The sequence below is a fragment of the Pararge aegeria genome, chromosome 23 (assembly GCF_905163445.1).
Source record: "Pararge aegeria chromosome 23, ilParAegt1.1, whole genome shotgun sequence".
Lineage (NCBI taxonomy): Eukaryota > Metazoa > Arthropoda > Insecta > Lepidoptera > Nymphalidae > Pararge > Pararge aegeria.
This window is the reverse complement of record NC_053202.1, coordinates 1,557,499-1,580,043: the sequence shown is the minus strand read 5'-3', so window position 1 is coordinate 1,580,043 and position 22,545 is coordinate 1,557,499. Positions and strand designations below refer to the sequence as shown.

The 22,545-nt window shown below is 35.7% G+C and overlaps 1 protein-coding gene across 1 annotated transcript in view; it reads right to left on the bottom strand.

Moving 5' to 3' along the window:
* LOC120634065 (alpha-2C adrenergic receptor-like) overlaps nucleotides 1–13,746 on the bottom strand; it is a 96,990-nt gene extending 83,244 nt beyond the window's left edge. Inside the window, exon 1 of the mRNA XM_039904461.1 lies at nucleotides 13,213–13,746. Coding sequence (XP_039760395.1) covers nucleotides 13,213–13,746 — 534 coding nt within the window. The remainder of the gene's footprint in view (nucleotides 1–13,212) is intronic.
* Between the last annotated feature and the right edge of the window lie 8,799 nt (nucleotides 13,747–22,545).

Here is a 22,545-nt window from a genome sequence, read left to right as displayed (position 1 = left end):
TCAATTTAAAATTACAGCACGCGTGTCTAACTTTTCTAAATGATGTGCGTTTTATTCGGCTTCGACGGTGAAGAAAAAAATCATGAAACCTGCACGCCTGACAGTTCTCCGTAACGTTTTTAAAGGAGTGTGGAGTCCACCAAACCGCATTGGGCGGCGTGGTATACCACCTTAACCCCTTCTCATTGTGGGGGGAGACCCGTACCCTGTGGTGGGCCGGTAATGGGTTGATACGATGAGACCGCAGTCCACCACGCTGGATAAGTGTGGATTGAAAGAAATCACGCCTTTGAGAACATTGTGGAGAACACACAAGCACGCAGGATTCCTTACAATGTTTACCTTGATCATTAAAGCAAGTTATATTTCGACGGTGGCTAGTTACCACCGAACCAACAAAGACGCATCGCTTAGCGATTAAGCGTTCCCGTACAATGTCGTGTAGAAACCGATTAGGGGCCTATTATAACTGTCATACCCTCCGCATTTTTTTTTATTTTTTATGCCAAGCTACCAGTAAACCCTTGACTGCAATTTCATCCTGTGGTAAGTGATGATGCTGTCTAAGATGGTAGGGCGCTAACCGGTTAGGGAGTAGGGTACCCCTAATCGGTTAGCAGCACGTCTTTGTCGGTAGGGTGGTAACTAGCCACGGCCAAAGCCTCCCACCAGACCAGAGAATATTATGAAATTATAAATTTCCAAATTTTCCCTTCTGGGAATCGAACCCGAGAACTCCTACTTTATTCACAGTTCTCACCGTTGCGGCAGAGAGCTCGTCAAGACTTCAAAATCCACTATTACTTACCAGCTGGTGAGATTTAAGAAAAATAAAAAAAATAAAAAGATATTTAATCGCTCCGAAAAATTAGGGACGTGTGCGTGTGTGGGAAGCCTTACGCTCTGGGCTTTCACCGCTTCCTTTGCATTAAGAACTTAAATTAAAGTAGGTTTCATATTTTCTCCTAGTTCAAAACATATTATTTTAGTCCTAGTATGTCTATCTTTTAAGATTGACTTATACGCGGAAAAAGTCGCGAGAGACGGCTAGTTTATTTATATTTCCATAACAATCTATACTAATATTATAAAGAGGTAATAGAATAATAAAACCGTAAGCGGTTATTCCCCTAAACCAGTGAATTAATTCAAGATACAGGTTGATGAATTACTGCACCAGGTGTCGTTAACGCGGCCCGCTGATTAATAATGGCGGAAATATTTCCGCCATTTTGAATATTGGACTAATTGGTGCTGGATACAAAATTGGACGAGTTAAACCAACTCTTGGAGCTCCAAAAGCCAACATCAGCTGCCTGTGGTCCCAAGGTGGTCGATGAACGAGACTCTATCGATAATTGATGTCATAGTATATAAATAAATATACTACGACAATACACACATCGCCATCAAGCCCAAACGTAAGCCTAACCAGAGTTGTATTCTTCGGAGTTTTAATTTTCTAATCGGGAAGTTACAAAACATGCTTATAAGCCATAGCAGTATAACTAAGGCCATCTGCTTGCGCCATCAATTTATAATATAAAAACAAATAAATATAGCCCTTACTTCAGGTCTGTAAAATCAAATAATTTCTTCTTAAAATAAATTCTTCAATATCTTTTTAAATGACACTTATATCGGTAAAAAACATTGGTGACTTTAAGAAAAAGTTCGATATATGAACTCGAGAAAAGAGTTCTCTTCATACTCGTATATATGCTGTACAGTCGCTATAAGACTGATGTGAAAGGCATATACTAATTTCGGCATCGACGGTAGGAGACCCATAGCTTAATTGGATATAGCGCTCAGGCTGCGATTGCCAGGGAGTCGCAGGTTCAAATCCTGTCGGTTCCGTAAATTTAAATATACATTTTAAAATATATATGCTGTTTTGCCGAACCCTAAATTGTATTCTAGTCTAATCATTTTGGCTGATTACAAAAGGACTATAAAGGAAAAAACAGCTTAGCAATATTGCTACATCATAAGATATTATCCGCGGCCAGAAATAATCGCCATCCCGTTATTCTTTTCCGATAATAAATTGATAGCCTATAATCCTAGACAGAGGTTAATATATGTTATTATATTATATCACATGTTATTGTTATAATTACAAAACTCTTACGAGTTAGTTAGCTATTAATAACATATTTGCCTTAATCCGCATGAACCCTAATTCATTAATTTGTAATAGGGAAACACCACCGTGCCGTTTATGTACCTACAATATGAGTACCTTCAAATCAAGAGTGAATATGCATCTTCTAGGCTAGCGAGCTCCACCTTAGGCTGTATCATCGCTTACCATCTGGCGTGATTGCAGTCAAGCGCTCGTCTATAAAAAAAAATTGCTTATTTTTGCCGCCACATACCTTTTTTTTTAATGTTATTAAAGGTCTGCTCATATTCACTTCCGCCTACGCTTAATAGACTAATCTAATCTATACTTATAATAAAACTGTAACTGTAAGATTTCTGTACATTTAATATATTTTGAAAATTTGATCAGTTGAAGCTTTATAATCGATACTGAGTCCAAAAAAGATTTTTATTTAATTTTTGTCTATCTGTCGGTCCGGGCATTACATGAAAACTACTGAACGGATTTAAATAAAATTTGGTATAGTGATAGCTGATATTTTGGGTCAATATATAGAATACTTTTTATCCCGATAAACAATAAGTTTCCTCCGGGAAATGTGATGAAAATTTACATCAATTTTACTTCATAGCTCCGTTAAATTTGAACCGATTTTAATAATTATTTTTTTTATTTGAAAAGGTATACTAACAAGCACGTATTGTTCAATTTTAACGAAGATCTGATATATATTGTTGGAGATAAAGGACATAACTTTTCACAAATAACAGCAAGTTGCAAGGCATATGGGACAACGATCGAGTTTATTCGTCCTGCTAATAATATAAATACGAAAGTTTGTGAGGATGTATGTATGTATGTATCAACTAAAATACCATAATATGTACATAGCCACGATGATTATGAAGTTGATCTATTCAAGCTTGTCGATTTACTCATATGCGAACGAAGTCGCTATATATATATATATATATATATATTATGTTATGTTATTTATTTATTTATTTATTTATTATTTATGTACCATAAATTGTGATTGTGAACATAAGATACATGAAGTGTACAAAGGAAAGCTTATCTCTATAAGAGATCTCTTCCAGCTACCCCAGGATGTGAGTAAGATGATTTAATTGTGGTATAGGTCAAATAAAGGTACAATATACTTCATAACTAATAACTACTAAGTATAAGTATTTAATATATCTAAATAATAACAAAATTCTACATACTAATACAATAACATTTGAATATACTATACATACAAAATACATAAAAATAATATACATAAATCTTAATATATATAAATCTCCTGTCACGATGTTTGTCCGCGATGGACTCCTAAACTACTTAACCGATTTTAAATTAAATTGACACACCGTGAGCAGTCTGGTCCAACTTAAGAGATAGGATAGCTTAGATCTTTAATTATAGTCTCAATTTTATTTTATTGCAAATTATTTGTCTATAATTAATTGACAGTCACATGTTATATATATACTACTATACTCATTTAAGGCTTAGCGATACTGAATACTTTAAAAACAATATCAAACGCAGACGAAGTCGCGGGCAACAGCTAGTATAAATATATATCTATAATAAGTAAACAGTGATAAATATACTATGACAACGATAGATAATGCTCCTTTACATTATATATTAGTACAGCTTCTTGTGACAGAGCTCGTCAAGGGAAATTCCGCCATGCTTATTTTTGCCGTCACACACCTTTTTTTTTTTTAATTATATTGAAGGTTTGTTCAATTCTGCTACTAAGCTAGCTATAAAGATATTCACCACCGCCTACGCTTAATGCACACTATAAAGTTTTGAAGTTAAGTGAGTTTTTTAATATAAATTAAATATCACTTGCTTTAACGGTGACTGAAAACATAGTTCATTCTTCATGCCTGAGAATTCTCCATAAAGTTCTCAAAGTGTTCCAACCTGAACTTGGCCAACTTAGTGGGCTACAGCCTTAACCCTTCTCATTCTGTGACGCCATAAATGAGGGCTGGTAATGGGTCAAAGGTGATTATGTCAATAACCGTTAGAGCCCGCCATTTTAGCATCGTGGAGGGACTTCTCAGATACCTCTCCTATAGGAACTCAGTGGAAACCTCGTAGCTTTAGTTTTAAGTTGACGCATTTATTTAATGCCATCAACACACTTCTATGTCATTTTTTACATGTAATGTACGCATCAAAAGTGCCATCTATGCTCCTGTTCGAATAAAGAATTATTTGACTTGGATAGGATAAGCTTGTCTAATATAGGAGGATTGTAAAAGTTCAAAAAAAATCAAAAATGTTTTATTCATGTAAACTTTATCACAGGCACTTATGAAGCGTTCATACATTTAACATGTTAACACTAATGTTAGGTGATGGTGATAACTGCAGTCGTCCATTCGTTCAACTTGAAACTAAAGCTAGGAGGGTATCAAACGCCACCTGGTCTGAGAAGAGACACAACAAACTTAGCCAGGTTCATAGAACAACAGTTTCCCTGAACGCCCAACCTCCAGAGAGATTTTGCAACTACGCGGGAGATATTATAGTGCACTAATGTGTGCGCAAACACATGTGCACTCTCTTGTCTTTCCCTCTTATAGTCTGAAGGGATGGTAGATCTGACATGACCGGAAAGAGATCAGACGCATCGACCGCTTAACGTGCTCAAGGCCTACAGCTACGCTTTAATGACTGCGCCAAGAGAGACATGTCCAACTTCCATATTTAACACAAAGACTGAGAGAAGCTCGCGTTTGACAGGAGTAGATGGAGAGATTGTTTAGGGGAAGGGTTTGTAGTTCACGATACCCCAAGGTATCGTATTGATGTTCTTGCACTGAGGAAAGCGAAGAGGCGGATCAGTGTCGCGAATGCGTAGCAAGTGTGTTTGAAATGGAGTACGCAAATATGGATTCAAAGCAAGGCAATAACTATATATAAAATCTTTGGGACCTACAGCTTGTTTGTTCCCATAAATTCGACCGTTGGACCGTACATCTGTTTGTGAAAGCGTCATACAAAATTCACTGAACTGCTTTTAATGTGGATTCGGGGAGCGTGAAATACGACTTAAAATCCGGGATAAGTTTCGTTCTGGCGTGGTGCCGAGAGAATGAGAAATTTACAATTATATAATCGGGATATAATTTCCAGGGTTCTGTTAAGGTGAAACGAAATCCTGACAGTACACTGCTGGACATAAAGCCTCTCCCAATGGAAGGGTTGGTGATCGACAATACTCCAAGTATATTGACAGGCGAGAAAAACAACTTTTTTCCATTGACATCTTATAGATGTCTCTTAAAAAGTTTAAAGTTTGTATTAATCATAAGCTTATAGAAATGTCCTATTATAGTATAAAGGACTACGTAATCGGTAAAAAGCTTAGGTGTGAATTATTGCTTTAACCAGGATGCTCTTCTAACAATTTTAAATGACAATGTTAGATGGTGATAACAAACAAAAAATAGACCAAACTTAGACCAGGACGCGTTTGGAACCCTCGTATCTTTAGTTCTATGTTTACGAATAAAGTTATCGCCATCATCTCACTACCGTGTACTTCTCATTTAATGTACGCATGAAAAATGCCACCTATGGGCCATACTTGAATAAAGACATTTTTCACTTTGACTTTGACTTTGACTGTGGGATTAAGGAAAACGTCCTTCATTACCTGTGCACGATTTTACACCTAACCTTGAGTTCATAGATGGAGGAGGGAAGGGCCGAGTAAAGGATAACAAGAAGTCTTATTAAAATTTACTCTCCAAACTCCGGCCTAACCTAAGGCGAACCTAATCTAAAGCGAATATTTAATTCAAGCAAGATCAAACAGCGAACGAGTTTCAGTATGAATAATGGACACTCAAGCTCAATCCCCGATCCTCAATAGCCGTTAGGTTGCTATATAGTATACAGTATACAATGGGTTATAAGTAGTCCAATTTAATCAAAATGCCTTGCTTAACATGTTCAACTATGGATCACGAGCAGTGGTGTCGTGCACTTCATATATGCGCAAAAGCTCTGCCTACCCTTTTTATTAATGTAACAAATAGAAGGAGGTTTTTCCATTCTCTGCCATATTCCGACTTTAGACCAGGCCTATCCGTCTTAAAAACTCTCAATTTATAAAGTTATATTTGGGAAGCAATGATAGCCTAGTGGCTTTGGTATCCCGTTCAGTTCGGAGGGACCGAGTTCGATTCTCGACACCTCGAACCTTTCTGAGTTATGTGCGTTTTTGATTTAAGCAAATTAATATATCGCTTGCTTGAATGGTTAAGGAAGAGAGACCGAAGTCTTGCTCTTTAGGCTAAGAGTGGTATTTCGCTATTGTATATTTAATATGGTTTATTAAGCAATAGTTCATTACGGGTAAATCAACGTGCACAGCTACTAGGTTAAAAATTTAGGCAACAACAAAAGCCACACAGAGCTGATACCCCAGTGGTTATGTCAATAACTTCGGCTTCACATTCGGGGATTTGGGAGCCGAGTTCTAATCCCAGAACGCACCTCTAACTTTTATAAGTTATGCGCGTTTTAAGTTATGTACATATCACTTGCTTCAACAGTGAAGGAAAACACCGTGAGGAAACAAGCCTGCCTAAGAGTTCTCCATAATGTTCTCAAAGGCGTATGAAGTGCACCAATCAGCACTAAGCCAGCGTGTTGGACTACGGCCTTAACCCCTACTCAATTTGGGTAGTGGGCCGGTAGTGGGTTGATATGAAGAAACACACACGCCCTTAATCTCAACAACACCAAAGTTGCTGAATACAGTATGAATGAATGAACGAATGAATATACTTTTATATCATACTACAAAAAGTACACAAGAAAAAGAAAAGTATAACAGTTAATCTCCTTTTAAAGTTACGCCCACCCTAAAGCGAATATTTGATTCAGGCAAGATCAAACAGCAAACCGATTGGGTGTGAATAATTGATACGTTAACCCAATCTTCAATCTTAGAGTTTTAACACAATACACCGCCTATACCGATTATAAGCGGTTCAAACTAGCTCAAACCGCTTTAAGGGGGCCTTTAAAATTAAATCAAGTAGAAAGACCCATGGTTGAATTTGCTTTAACGCGCAATATAGTATGATATTTTTTCATTTATGAACTATCAACAAATAACAAATGACTATCGACAAATAAATTTACTAGCTTCTGCCCGCAACTTCGACTTCGACTAGTTTTTACATTAAACTTAATAGAGCTTACCATACGTAAATATAAAACTAGTAGGTAAACTGAAAACCTACTATACCCACATCGTTGCATTTGCAATTCAGTGGGTTACGTTGCGGCCCGCCATATCCGCTTACCTGATTGCATCACAAATTACCATAATATTGCGCAATTACTTTAATGTGTCAAAAAACATCAATAGCAATAAACTGTACGTCAGCCGTAACCCATTACCGGTCCACTACATGTCACTGGTCCTCTCAGAATGTAGTCCATCGGCCTGGCCAAATGCGGATTTGTAGAGTTCGCAAACCTTTGAGAAGACTATAGAGAACACTCAGGCATGCAAGTTTCCTCACGACGTTTTCCTTTACCGTTAAAGCAAATAATATTTAACTAGCTGTTGCCCGCGACTTTGTCTGCGTATGATTTTGTTTTTTGATGTGGCATCCAATTTAGTTGTAGTTTCAAAAAATTTTTAAGTATTCAGTAAGTACTAAGCCTTAAATGAGGGGTTTGCTGCTGTCCGCTGAGGAGTTCTGTCCTCTATCTCCAACCACATTCATCAGATCTTCACAAAGTTTGGGCAAAATTAAACACATATTATAACCTCTATAGTACAAAAATAATTATTTAAATCGGTTATAATTTGTCGGAGTTATGGTGTTAAATCGTCAAACACTTTCATCCCCTCTCCCAAAGAACCGCGCTTAATGTCGGGATCAAAAGTATCCTATATTACTTCTAACACTTCCAAGAATATGTTTACAAAGTTTCATGGGGATCGGTTTAGTAGTTTTTGCGTGAAAGCGTAACAAACAAACTTACATTGACAGTTATAATATTAGTATGGATAGGGATAGGGACAGGGATTGCTTGTATATAAAACGCTCATAACTCAAACTCATAAGTGTGAAAAGTAAGTGAGAAGCAGAGGTTTTAACCACTAGGCTATCAACGCTTTAAGCTTTACCTTTACTATTCTAAATGGTGCAATTTCATTTTGTAGTAAAATCATGTAATTTTGCACCAACCGAATGCATATATTTCCACAAGCGAGAACCCTGGAGGTTTTGTTTGACAATGAATAATGGAAGCTCCAGCCCAATTCCCCCGCACTCAATAGCCAATAGCTCTGCACCGACGTATGCCGGCGATATGCGGTCGGAACTGATTAATACCGGTTCATTCCAGTTTATATCGGTTTAAACTAGTTTATACCAGCTGCATCAAGTATTTAGTACTTAAGATGCAGCGTTACGCCACTTCAACCAAATCTTCATCTCGTAGATAAATCTGTTCTAAGCCATAATAAAGCTGAAGAGTTTGTTTGAATGCGTTATTCTGATGAAATTCAGTTTTCTATATGATAGCTCAATGATTCGTGTGGATGATTAAATACATACATTATGCTGCGCCTCGAATTAAAAACTAGTGGAAAAGCAGGCGGGCAATGCGACGCGGTGGGTCAGAGTATGTTGTATAGAATTGTCCAATAGTTCGTATGGGAAAAAATTACTTATCTGAAGTTGTATGCAGCTGAAGAGGCGGGGAACAGCTAGTCTATTATTTTAAACAGTAAGGACCGTAACAGACTAACTGACTGACAAAAGACACAACTAAACTTGGGAAACCTTAGGTTTCAGAAGGGAACATTTGTTTAGTACCAATATCGAAGCACCATGAATGTATAGTAAAAAAGGATTTTTCGAAAATCGAATACAAGAGAGGTACAACGCAACAAAGGGCGTGATAAGGAAAGAGACTGCTTCTTTACGTAGATATCACTTCGAGATTTCGAAGTTTTCAGCTTTCTTAAATGCACTTACGGCTTCCGGCTTTCCAGCTTTCTATAATATGGGTTCCGTTAATAAAAGAGTGAATAAGCATCTTCTAGACAAGCTCTCTCCACCTTTGGCAGAACCATCATGCACAATCAAATGATGGCATCCAACTGCTGGTACACTTATCAACAAGTACGTGTTACGGTAAATTTATTTGGTTGTAAATTGAGTAGGTGGGTATTTTGATATAAATACGAATGCATTATCGATGCACCTGGACATGGACTCGAACGATGCCAAGATACCTCCCGGTGTCTTAGTCGTTTATCATACGTAATTAAAAAAGATGAAAAAACGATGTACGATTTTTAACATTCATAAATTCATCCGCATTAGCTTTATTTATTGTTTCACTTTAAAACAAATCTTTTCTACGGGACTATTGCCTGAAAATAAAGAATTATTATTATTATAAATAAATTGTGTTGTACAGCCGCCATTTTGATTTTTTTCTGTTGGCGTTTTACTATTAAGACACATTGCTTATAAGAGTTTTTAAAAAGTTAAACCTTTTGGTATATAGACTTTCTGATTCTTTTTAATCGGGAGCGAGCCACTGTCTCAAACCTACCAGAGACTCCCGACGCCAATCAGTCTACCATTCCTGTATCTCCAGAAAAGGTGCTGAAGAAAGGTGGTTTTAAGGACCCGATGACGGGTATCGGTTTAATATGACTGCAATAACCCCTAATAGCTCTAATGAGCTAATGAGACGGTAATCCGTCTTACACTGCATCTTGACTTTACAACAGGTGAGATTGTAGTATAGAGTTTGCAGCAGAATAAAGGAAAATCATGAACTCGCTTGTTACTGGTACAAGACATTTGCGAGAAATTTCTAGATTAATAATTTCCTTAGCACCATTAAAAATAATCACAAGCACTTAAGCTTTGTTAATAGCTTTGAATTATGTATAGACTATCTGGTTGCCCCAATGTTTTCGGTAACGGCTTATGACGATAAATTTTAATGGCCGCCCAAAATCTTGATGTTTTGCAAAATGTTAATGAAAATTTGTATAGGTACCTAAACAAACAAATGCCTGTTGGCGCGTGAGATACGATTATTTCTGTCACTATAACTTTTACTATCATTAAAAAATAACCAACCAAGTGTAACTATGAACCACAGATTGTGCAAAAAAAATTCAAAATTCATTTATTTCAAGTAAGCCTAATTAATAAGCACTTTTGAAACGTCAAGTCAGTCTGTTTGTGGTGACTCTACCACCGGTTCGGAAGACAGATTCCACTGAGAAGAGCCGGCAAGAAACTCAGCAGATTGCTCTTTTCCAACATCATTTTAAAGTTTATCAATCTTTAGAATTTTTCTGTGTTGTGAGAGATGAGAGCGGAGTGGCCTGCTTCCAAGCAGCCTTGTCGTTAAGGAATTCATCAGTCGTGTAGTAACCACGATTTGTTAAATGTGTTTTAATATATTGTTTAAACTTAAGTACAGGTAGATCTAATATTACCTTCGGTTATAAAAGCATGTACCCAAAAATTAAACACTTTTTGAAGTTATACTTCTATAGCGGCGTTGGGAAAAAAATTATGGGAGTGAAATTATACGATGTAATGAGATGCGCGCGCACGGTTACACGAGTTTAACAGGATGAAGGTAGTTGCGAAACCGAGTGAGAGGGGAATACATCGTCCGCAAGCGCACTTTTTACGATGCGCGTGCTAAAAAAATATAGATATGGATGACCGAGGTATTCAGATATTCACTTCAATACCAAAAATGTTCAGGCACGTAGATCTTTCATTAATTAACAGTATTATTTAAGCTAAATACCTAGTTTCTTAGCAGTAATCATTTATTCTCATGACTATTATTCTTCCTTCCTATTAAAGTAATTATTTAATAAAAGACATCTTTAAAGCCCCCAACCTTCTTTAGAGCAGTGTTGTGGGTCTGTACTCTATAAACCGGACTTCCCAAGGAGTGAAATAAAACAACTGGACTGACTCTTATACTGTATATTAGCTTCTCTATAATTCATATTACTTGTTACCTTCAAATGACTCTACTACCAGTTCGGAATGCTGTCTTCGGCAGAGAAGACCACTGGCAAGAAACTCTACCGTTGCTCTTTTATTCAATCAAATAAAACAAGATTTATAAACACCATTACAACATTGTCATATGTTATAACGCTAGGCCCTTTGATACAAGACATATAAGACAGGTCAAACATAACTACTATGATCACTTATAACATCAGGACTTTTGGAACAAGTTGTTTGTATAGAGCAACCTCTGCTACATAAACTTTGTGTGTAAAATAATGCTAGGGCTCCATATATGATACCTAAATAAACCAAAGGATGAGATATACTTATCTGATGCAACATCAGGTACAACCATAGTACCAACAACTTTTAACAACTTATCTCAACTCCATCACCAGTATATACGACTCTTGTTCCGCCACAACAATTTCGTTAAGTATATCGGTTCCATTATAAATCATCTATTCCCGATTTGTAACGTTCTATCCACAATACTTTATTAATCTCCTTTTCTCAATTAATTAATTTAAATCCGTGCTAACTTTTCTTTCCCGCCAATCTAACTTGTCAAACTCAAGTCACCCGCCATAGATCCTATACTTTTCTTTGACAGTCTACTAAAGTCCATTATTCTATTTTCAATACATTATCAATGAGTATACAAACTATGATTTGTTGATATATTTAATATAATCATCGTGTTTATCATGGATAAAGTGCTGTAATTCAATATTTCCTAACACGCGCACACTGTCACAAAAACCGGCACCCTGAAGTTAGCTATAAGGTTTGACAGTGTACACTTTAAATTGTCACATTTTTTTTTATTATCACATATTCTTTTCTTGCAGGGCATGTGAGGACTATGTTCTGCGAAGTGCCGTCCTGTGTCGTTCAACATTTGGTGTAGGTGTTATCATCGGCGTATTTGCTCTGGGGCCAAAAATTCAAGCAGAACTTAAAGTGTAGTGTGTAATGTACTTTTTATCCCGGAAATTAGTTCCTATGGGATAGAGCTAAAGCGTGGTTCTGTTATAACTATAACACTCTGCTTTTGCATTCATAACATTAGCACTTTTAGTATTGAATCAATTATATCTCAGTTGCTTTATATTATGCCCTTGTAGTTTTGTGATTCATATCAAAATCTAAATATTATTAATTTTTTGCATTAATTCATTAGGCCCTTTGCAGGATGTCGTAGAAAGTAGACTCAACATAATTATTTAAACTGAACATAACCAACGGATTTTTTTTTTGTTCGTTATGTTAGTGTAATTTTTTTGTTTATTTATTTAGTCTATTTATTTATAAATTATTTTGATTATGGTTTATCTTATTACTAAAATAAGGCCAAATCTAGATTACAAATCTAATTTTTGTGGAAATATTACCGATACCGAACTACAAAAAAATCTGCAGTAGTTTCAGAATTATCCGGTATATTAAGATAGTTGTATGCACGTCGGTTTCATAATGAATAAAGGAAGTCTTACAAAATCACAGCGAATCAACTGCGATTACTAATATGCGATATGCATTGTTTACGCAATCACACAACACAATTCAGAGCCTGACGCCTGTTCACTTAAAAGGTTTACGCAGATGCATTCAGCATGGGTGGGTTTACCGAATTTTTTCATCAAAATTAATAGTAGTTTACACATTTGCTACTTGTAGCAGATAGTTGTTACAGTAAATTTATAAAGTGGGTAAATAATTAAACTATAAATTCATATTCGCCATATATTTTTTAAATTGATTAGGATTTTTACAAACTTGATTGAAAACCAATGTTCATAACATTGAGTTGGTGGGTATTTTGATATAAATTCGACTGCTTTTTCGATGCACTTCAGTCCTATATGGACGCGAACGATGCAATGATACCTCCCGGTGTCTAAGTCGTTATCATAGTATTAAACTCGATTTAATTATGTAAATTTTTCGTTTGTTTCATATAAGAAGTATTTGATTTTTAGTTATTTTTTGCTATTTTTTAATATGTTACATTTAGAAACTCACCTGAGTGATGCTCCAGTAGCGGTCCAGCGATATGAGGCACAAGTTCATAATAGACGCGGTACACAGCAACACGTCCATCGCGGAGTGTATCTCGCACCACCAGAACCCGAAGATCCAGTACCCCATCAGCTCGTTTGCGAGCGAGAACGGCATTATCACCAAACCGAGAAAGAAGTCCGAAACCGCCAGCGACGCAATAAACCAGTTCTGTATATTCTTCAGCGCCTTCTCCGTCACTATCGCTATAATCACCAGCATGTTCCCAACCACCACCATTATCATCAGTACAGTGACCACAACCGAAGCAATTATTATATGCGCCGGCGAATAACCACTCGGATACCAGGTTTTCAGCACTACCTGATCTGTATCGTTCCACGTAAAATTACCATCGGAGCCATTTGTCATTTGCAATGCCAGGAACTCCTCTGGACTTATGTACGTTGGGACGACGTAGGTCGAGTTCAACCCGAGTGTTACATTCAAATGCGCGATCAACGTAGTTCTCATTAAAGCTGTCACATTTGACACCATTTTGGTTTCGGTAACCGGTTTTTTTTTTATATCAGCTTACTACATTTATTGTTTTGAAGAGCAGTTAATATTTAGTTTATTTTATTATTCTTTGGCCCCGTATGGTCTATTTAACTAAGATTGCGATTCGAGTGGTATATTTAAAAAGTATTGCATATAGAGGAACGGATTTTTTTTATATTATCAATTAATTACACGTAGTACCCGTTTACCCGAACAGTGTTTATCGTTTATCGGATCGAAATTACTATCGATTAGTATCAATTTTATTTATTTATTCGACAGTATAGTTATCTAAACGAGAATGGAGTTTAATTTATTTATTTACATCACTTAACACAATGGCCGCTTAACTAGTATTGCTTTTGAACACGGAACGACGATAACTCAAAATCAACCGAATCGAATCTCGCAAATTAATAATAAAATTACACACGCGCAGTAATATATATAACACACAAAGAAGCGTAACTATTTAGCGTATCTAAAATCGATTGGAATCGATTATTTTATACAATCGTGGGATCGGTGTCTCGACGTCATCGCGCAACACTACCCTTTCTACGGTCCCAAAATCGGTCTGTCTTCGCGAACATTTTCCTAGATTGTTCTCTACATGGCGGATTTATTTTCGATCAGCCATCGTTGAGCGAATTGGCGTGACTGACCGCTAATTGCACGCCATGAATTTCTATGGCGATCGTGTGGACAGTTATTCTCTTTGACGTCGGTATTTTTGCATCTGTAACAAGGAAAGATTATGTTAATTTATTATGATAATTATTATTATTTATGCAACTTCCTCTACGTTATTGTTGAAGGTTAAGAGGGGCCTTCGCACGTAGTACATGGTTAACATATAGTTTACATGTGGTATACGTTGAAATGTTCTGTCCAGTAAACAGGTATATTGGAAGCGGTGATAGCCCAGTGGGGGGGAGTTTCTAAGCTATGCGCGTTTTAAGCAATTAAGGTCCCTGACAGGTTAGCTCGTTACCATCTTAGACTGCATCATCACTTACCACAGCAGGTAAGATTACAAGGGCTGGCTAGAAATAAAAATAAGTATTACAATGAATTTAATATAACAATAAGTGTTTCACGATATAATTATGTCTACCCATTTTCAAGACGAGAAAATGGGTAGACATAATTATAATTACATAGACTTTGTAAAGAGCTGCTTGTGTCAGGTTATGGGGAAGTTTTTCCGCTAGGCTTATTTCTGACGACAAACGGAAATGAGTTGCTCTGGTCTAAAGGGCGTGGTTGCAGATATACGTTTGCACGACGAAAAAAAAATGTAATTAAAAAAATATATACTACGACAATACGCACATCGCCATCTAGCCCCAAAATTGTGGGAATTTTGTGGGAGTAGTGGGAGTTTTCCAGTTGTGGGAATCGAACCCACGGCCTTGGACACGGAAAGCAGGGTCACTGCCCACTGCGCAAACCGGCTGTATTAATAACAAAAAACAAAAGCAACTGATTTTGCAGTTTTATTAATTGAAAATAAATACCCAATCTCAATATAAATAAAAAATACATTTTAGGGTTTCCCTGCTTAGTCCGACAATTATAACTAAAATAAAAATTATCTCTCGAATGTTAGCCTAACACCGAGTTAATTCCTACCAATTCTCGTTTCACTAACCCGATAATCGAAAAATATCATTCCGAAAATAGAAAATAAAATTTTATTGTACCAACATACACTCATAACATTTTATAAAGTGATTTGGATCGTTTGACTCCCAATAACACGCATTGTTTGCGTAATTTAATACAATCTACAGTACACAAAATCTGGATCATATAATTATTCGAAGTTATATTATAAATAGTCCAAGAGGCAGTTACCATATGTACAAAGTGACCATGTACCTTGATCTGACTCACAAACATAGCCAGTTCGTCTAGTGAGTACTTTGTTGGTCTTGTGACTAACTTGTTACGTCGTATAAGTCAAAGTGTAAAATATCAAGTAGGCCTATAGATGCGTATGTTAACTGAGAAATATGTACACGGTATTGAGATGATGGCGATAACCATATTCGTAAACTTAAAACTAAAACTACGAGGGTTCCAAACGCGTCCTGGACTAGGCAGAAGCCCACAACAAACTTAGCCGGGTGTTTTTTTGTTATCAACATCTCACATTGTCACTTAAAATTTCTACAAGAGCAACCAGGTTACAGCAATAATTCACACCCAAGTTTTTTTATTGATTACGTAGTCCTTTATAATATAATACGACTTTTCTATAAGCTTACGTTTAATACAAACTTTAAACTTTTTAAGAGACATATCCAAGATGTCAATGGGTAGTTATATACCTACCGTTAATCGGTTTACACGCGACATCGTACCGGAAATCTAATTCGCGTTGCAACACTTCTTTGTCGGTAGGCTAAAGCCTCTCACTAGACTACGGTTACAGCTAAGGTTTCTCTGTTAAACTAGTTAAATAAACCGAAACCAAAAATGATTTCGAAACCACATCCAACAAATGTTCGAAACCTGTTTTGAATCATTTAACGGTGTTCAAATCCTGCACGTTCACCGGTTTAATAAACCGTTTACCGAGCTAGTCTGGTCTGGTACTGGCCTTATAGGCTAAGAGTTATGATGCTGTTTATACTCGAAGCCTATGCAAATAAATAAAATAATATCTGTTAGTAACTTTGAAATATCTTGCGTGTTGATTTTAGTCTGACTTTCAAAGACAGGTTAATATATTTGCAACGAGTTATTCAAATCTATTTTTGATCCGAAAAGATCTTTTTTTTTTTAAAAAAAAGAACTTAGTTTAAGAAAATATTTAATTAAAAAAAGAAGTGTTTAAGCTATGTCGTCGTTGTTAAAACATGAAGGTAATATTTAAATTATGTAAATTTTCACAACAAAAATTATGAACGTTCATTAATATTCAGGCGATGCTCGCACTTAGCTAAATTACATAAAACCAGTATTGCCTTTATAAAAAAGTCTCTATGCTAATAAATTCCCATTCAGTATACAACACGTTTTGAATACGATAGAATATATTATAGCTTGATTGTAAGTAGGTTAACGAGGTAGGGTTCTCAAAAAAAAATGTTAAAAAACTCACTCTCATTATGTATAAAATACATTAATACTTTGTGGAGACAAATTTATTATTCATTATAAACAAAAAGCTGATATTCAAAAACGACTTACTAGAAACTGACATAAATCAGTGATATCTGCCTATCGTTGAGCGGTATTCGCTTTTACAAAATTGTTACTTAATTAATTCTAAACCTACCAATACTTAAATTTAAACAATGCGTTAAAACATATTTATGACAGCGAGGTGTACTATAAGTAAATTTAAATTCTTGAAGACAAGGTAGCTTGGAAGCACCCAGCTTCGCTCTTACCTCCCCCACCCCACCACAACATAGAAAATGATTCATAATTCATAATTCATTTACAGAAAAGTGCAAGTGTTGGAATAGAGCTACTACTGAGTTTCTTGGCTGCAATCTCACCTGGTGTTAAGGGATTAAACAGTCTATGATGGTACTGGCGGGCTACCCTATTATGGAGTACCTATGGCAGTTAATATAACCCCAACCGGTCTACATTCGACATCGTACCGGAACGCTTAATCGCAATAGAGACCAGAGAAAATTCAGGAATTATAAATTCCTAAATTGCTCTTGCTGGGAATCGAACCCAGTACTCCAACTTATAGCCACAGCGCTCACCGCTGCACCAGTAAGGTCGAAGTTGAAAAAACTGTCTTCTATTACATAACAGTGAATAGTTTAGACTCTTAGACTATAATGTACTCTCTCCAGTCGTGCTGAGTCAGTGAAAATAAAAGTATACTACATGTAAGACCTTGTAGTGCAAACTTTTACAATATTCCACTGGCGAGCTGTTCTCATCCAACTTTGTGGGGACTTCGTGACACCGCACGATGAGGTCACGTACACGATACGATGGCAAAAGTTTTATGTTTCTCGAGTAGTTGCCAACGAATTCATCTGCGATAATTAATTCATAATATTTATAACCAGTGGACACTGTGTGGTGCAATTACAATTTCAAACCAGCTTTGTCGAATTGATTAGTGACATCTGCATACTGTCTGCGAAAGGTACAGAAGTCATTTGTGGGGTAATTTTGGGCCTACCAATGCATAAATAATAAGTTCGAATTTTTAAAATTTGTGAAACACGTATTTCTTTATTTTTAATCGAAAACCTTAAATCAAGGTTTCATGGATGTGACTTGAAAAATAAAATGATAATGAAGGAATACAAACTTTCATCCCCCATTTAACCCTCTAAGGGTTAGAATTTTCAAAAATCCTTTCTTAGCGGATGCCTATGTTGTAATAACTATCTGTGTGCAAAATTTTAGCCCGATCCGTCAAGTGGTTAGAGCTGTGCGTTGATAGGTCAGTCAGTCAGTCACCTTCGCCATTTATATATATAGAAGATGTAAATCTGACGAGTTTTTTTGTTTGTTTACTTGAACGCGATGATCTCAGAAACTACTAGTCCGATATGAAAAATGTTATTAGTGTTGGATAACTCATTTATCGCGGAAGGCTATAAATTATAAATCATCACGCTAAGACCAAAAGGAGCGGAGAACCTTAAGAAGAATGTTTCAAAATCGGTGTTTTTTTTTTCCTTTTCAAAGCTTCAGCTGCATACACGTATGTATGCAGTATAAGCTGCTTTAACGGTTAAAGTTTATATTATAATATTAAAATTTAATATATAAAATATAAAAATTCTATATCTCCTATAAAATTTCTAGAAAAAAGTGCATGACCCGTAAACCTATAACTCCACTCCGTTGCGTAGAGCTGTTCTTGGTTCCAATTCCCCTGTTCCAAGATTATGTAAGACCCGATTATGTGTGAGATATTTTATTGTTATATTCTAATTCACAATACCTTTTATTTTTATTATACGTTTTTATTATATATTTATAATATAACTGTAACTTATTATATATGTTCATATGCTGTTTTTACTTTTAAGAAAATATTACACTTAAAAAGAATAGTTAAAATTTAAAATAACGGTTGTATTAGTGTAAGTGTTCGTAAGTAAACCAAATAAAATGACAGAATATGTATATCCTTTAAGGTTGTATTATATTCGGACGAAGTTGCGAGGGATCGCCAGTTAAAAGTAAAATTCAAAGCGGTGATAGCCTGGTTAAGCCTTCAGCCTTTCAGTCGGTGTGACCCTGTTTGATAACCCGACACACATCTGTGAATGTGAAGGTAAAAAACGTGAGATGTGGAGTCCACCAAACCTCACGTCTTGGCGAAGTAATATAACTACTGAAGTCGTAACTACGTGTATGACAAATCGTATCCGACACTTTAAATCGTGTAGATACATATCGTCAGGTCTAATACAATCTATAACACATAACAGCTACTGTTCTAAACGTAAAACTTTTGAGAAAATATTTTCGAAGGAATTCCGCTTTTATAACTAAAGTACATAGAAGCTATATTAGCATAAAGAACCGTTAGTGATCCTGTGTCTTATGGCTTTTATGTGGTCTAGTAATTTTTGTATAGAAAAAGTTGTTATTTGACTCAAAGTATCATCACGAATGATTGACGATGCTACTTTTGTTGTTATGAGTAACAGTTTTATTTTTAGTTCGTAAAATATAGTTATTTACATTTTTAGTTATATTATTATCTCCTAAACTAAGTTTTTTTAGTGTAGTCAAAATCTCAGCTCAAAGTCGCGACGCGATTTTGTGAAGTTAAACTTCTTTTGGCGCGATGGAGAAAAATGAAGTGAATTATTACGATGCGCGCGCACACCGTCACCTGAATTCTACATCGTGAAGTTAGTCCAGGTGGCATAAAAATCGATAACTATGTTCAAGTTGTATATTCTAGTATTTTTATATTAAGAACACGTTTATCGTAACAGTACAAACAGTGTGAATAAATTAATATTATTACGTTAATAACATCTTTTTGATTAATTTTAATATTTATCGTTAATCACTACTGCATTGCTAACGCGTGTACATAAGTACATACACTCTTTTTTTTTATATAAGTTATAGTTGTAGGTTTTGTGTTTACGTTATTTTTACTCTGCTGTCAGCATGAAGTAAGTCACAATTCCAGTCCTATTTTATTTGGAAAGATTTATAACCTAAATAAAATTTTGTAAAGTAGTCTGAGATAAACGTGTTCAAACACACATTACTTTTCAGCTTTATCACATAAAAGTTTAGACAATGTTGGCATGTATAGATACACTCATGTATTCCGAATAGTTAAATTAATTTAAAAGCTCTCTGAATCCAAAGCTTCTAAGGTAATATATGAAAAAAAACCATTTTAATTATATTAATGTTCTAATGCGGAGTAAAACGCTGGTTCTTTTGATGTCTAGTCTATACCACTTTGCGGGCTAACCCCTGCTAATATAAAGTTCTAATAGTTTGTTTGTTAATGTTTGTACACTCAGAAATACCTGTGTTGGTTGGGACGAAAAAGTTATTTTTGTTTCCAGTACTGCAACGTCAAGTATGTCTATAAAAAGTGACTCTACCACCGTTTCAGAAGGCAGATTTTACAGAGAAGACGGCGGCAAGAAACTTAGCAGTTGCTTTTTTAAAACACCAACATTTTGACAGCTGTTTTATCGACGATCTCCCTGGTGCAGCGTTGAACTCTGTGGCTTTAAGCTGGAGTTATTTATTTATATTTATTAGAACTACCAACAAAATTACATGAATTATAGTTATGAATAAAATCCTCCAAAAACAGCAGGAGAATCTGTATGGTGTAATTTAACTAATAATACTTAACAATTATTCATTGTAAAGTCAACATCTCCTGAGGATGCTCCGGTTTCGGTGCGAAACGTGCGTAGAGGGTACATTGCTGAAGATCTGTCTGGTGTGGAGTATAAGGATTGGAGAAATATTAATTAATTATTAATTATTTATGTACCTATTATTTTATTTCCCACCACTTATTGCCTTCCTGCTCTGCTCAATGCTTTTAATATTTACTAATATTGTAAATTAACTGTACTGTTTCGGCAATGTTATAATGTTATAATATTGTTATATGTGTTTTCTAAGTATTTATGTATATATAATTCATAAAAATATTCATCAGTCATCTTAGTACCCATAACACAAGCTACGCTTACTTTGGGGCTAGGTGGCGTATTTTAGGTATTTAGTATATTGTTATTATATATGTATTAAGTTACTTCCATGTAATTACAAGAAAAAAAATTAAATAATAATATTTATGCTGGAGCTTCCGGGTTCGATTCCCGACAGAGGCTTGTCACTCTTAACAAAATCCATCAATAGTATAGTAACCCCGATGTATTTAACTTATGTATTTAAATCCAAAATCTTTTTCTATCTTTACTAAGCTCTGTCCTAACCGACTGGCAGACAACCTACGGCATAAATGGCTGAACGTATATATTTGAAATATCGAGAGTATATTCTGTATTCTGACGTCACCACACGGCTCATCCCGCGTATCTCGTACGAGGTGACTAAGGGTCCTTTGTGCTACTATTACCATCTACTGCGATCACAACAACAAATTTTGGGCAAACCCTCCCCTTGGGAGATTTCTTAATTCTGTTGGACTGATTTTTTTATTTATTTTTTTATTCCACTACACGTTAGCCCTTGCAATCTCACCTGGTGGGAAGTGATGATGCAGTATAATATGGTAGCGGGCAGTGGCGTGCATTGGGTTCCTTACCAGGGTATGCATACTGCAGGAGAATTGAATATAACGGCTAAAATTCTCCTCCTGTACGGGTTATATATCAATTTTAGGGTATGCAGTGCTTTTGTGCGTACATGGAGTGCACGCCACTGGTAGCGGGCTAACCTGTTAGGGAGTATGGTAGTCACACCCCTAATTGGTTTCTACGCGACATTGCACCGGAACGCTAAATCACTTAGCCACGGCCAAAGCCTCCCACTTATGCTATTGATGATGAGATAATATCATTTGTAATTTCAGTGAAGAGTTGTTCTACATTTTTTTTTTTAATTCTACTCCAAAAGGATTAAACAGGGTTCGTTCGTATGAAATTCAGAATTTTTTAAAGTCATATCCTATTATTACAAAAGCGTACACTCCGAAAATAAATAAAGGAATAAAATATTGAAAGAAAAAGCGATATCCTTTTGAAATTGTTAAAATAGAAGTTTAAAATCTTTTAAATTCGGTATATCATTTCCCTCTGCAATGGCGGAAGTAGCTAAAGGCAAAAGACTTCTTCCTTTTAAAATAAACTTTCCAAAGATATACAGTTAAATGGGTTCCATTTATAAACGGCAAGCCAGCGTGGCGGCAACCATTTTCTTTTTTAATTGATCGTGAAAATGCACAATTTTAATGAGATATCGTTAATTTTATTCCACATAATTATAAATTCAAATTAGGAACTACTTAACTACAAAAATTTACATATATAAAATTTACTCCATTCAAACTAGACATTGTAATAAGAATAAGATAAGAGATAGAAGATAAGATATAGAAGATAACAGATAGAAGGTAAGATAAATAAATATACTACGACAATACACACATCGCCATCTAGCCCCAAAGTAAGCGTATATTTTTGTGAAAATAATACACATAAATACTTATAATATACAGATAAACACCCAGACGCTGAAAAACAATCATGTTCATCACGCAAACATTTTCCATTTGTGGGAATCGAACCCAGATAATCTGCCTAGGACTCAGAAAGCAGGGTCGCTGCCCACTGC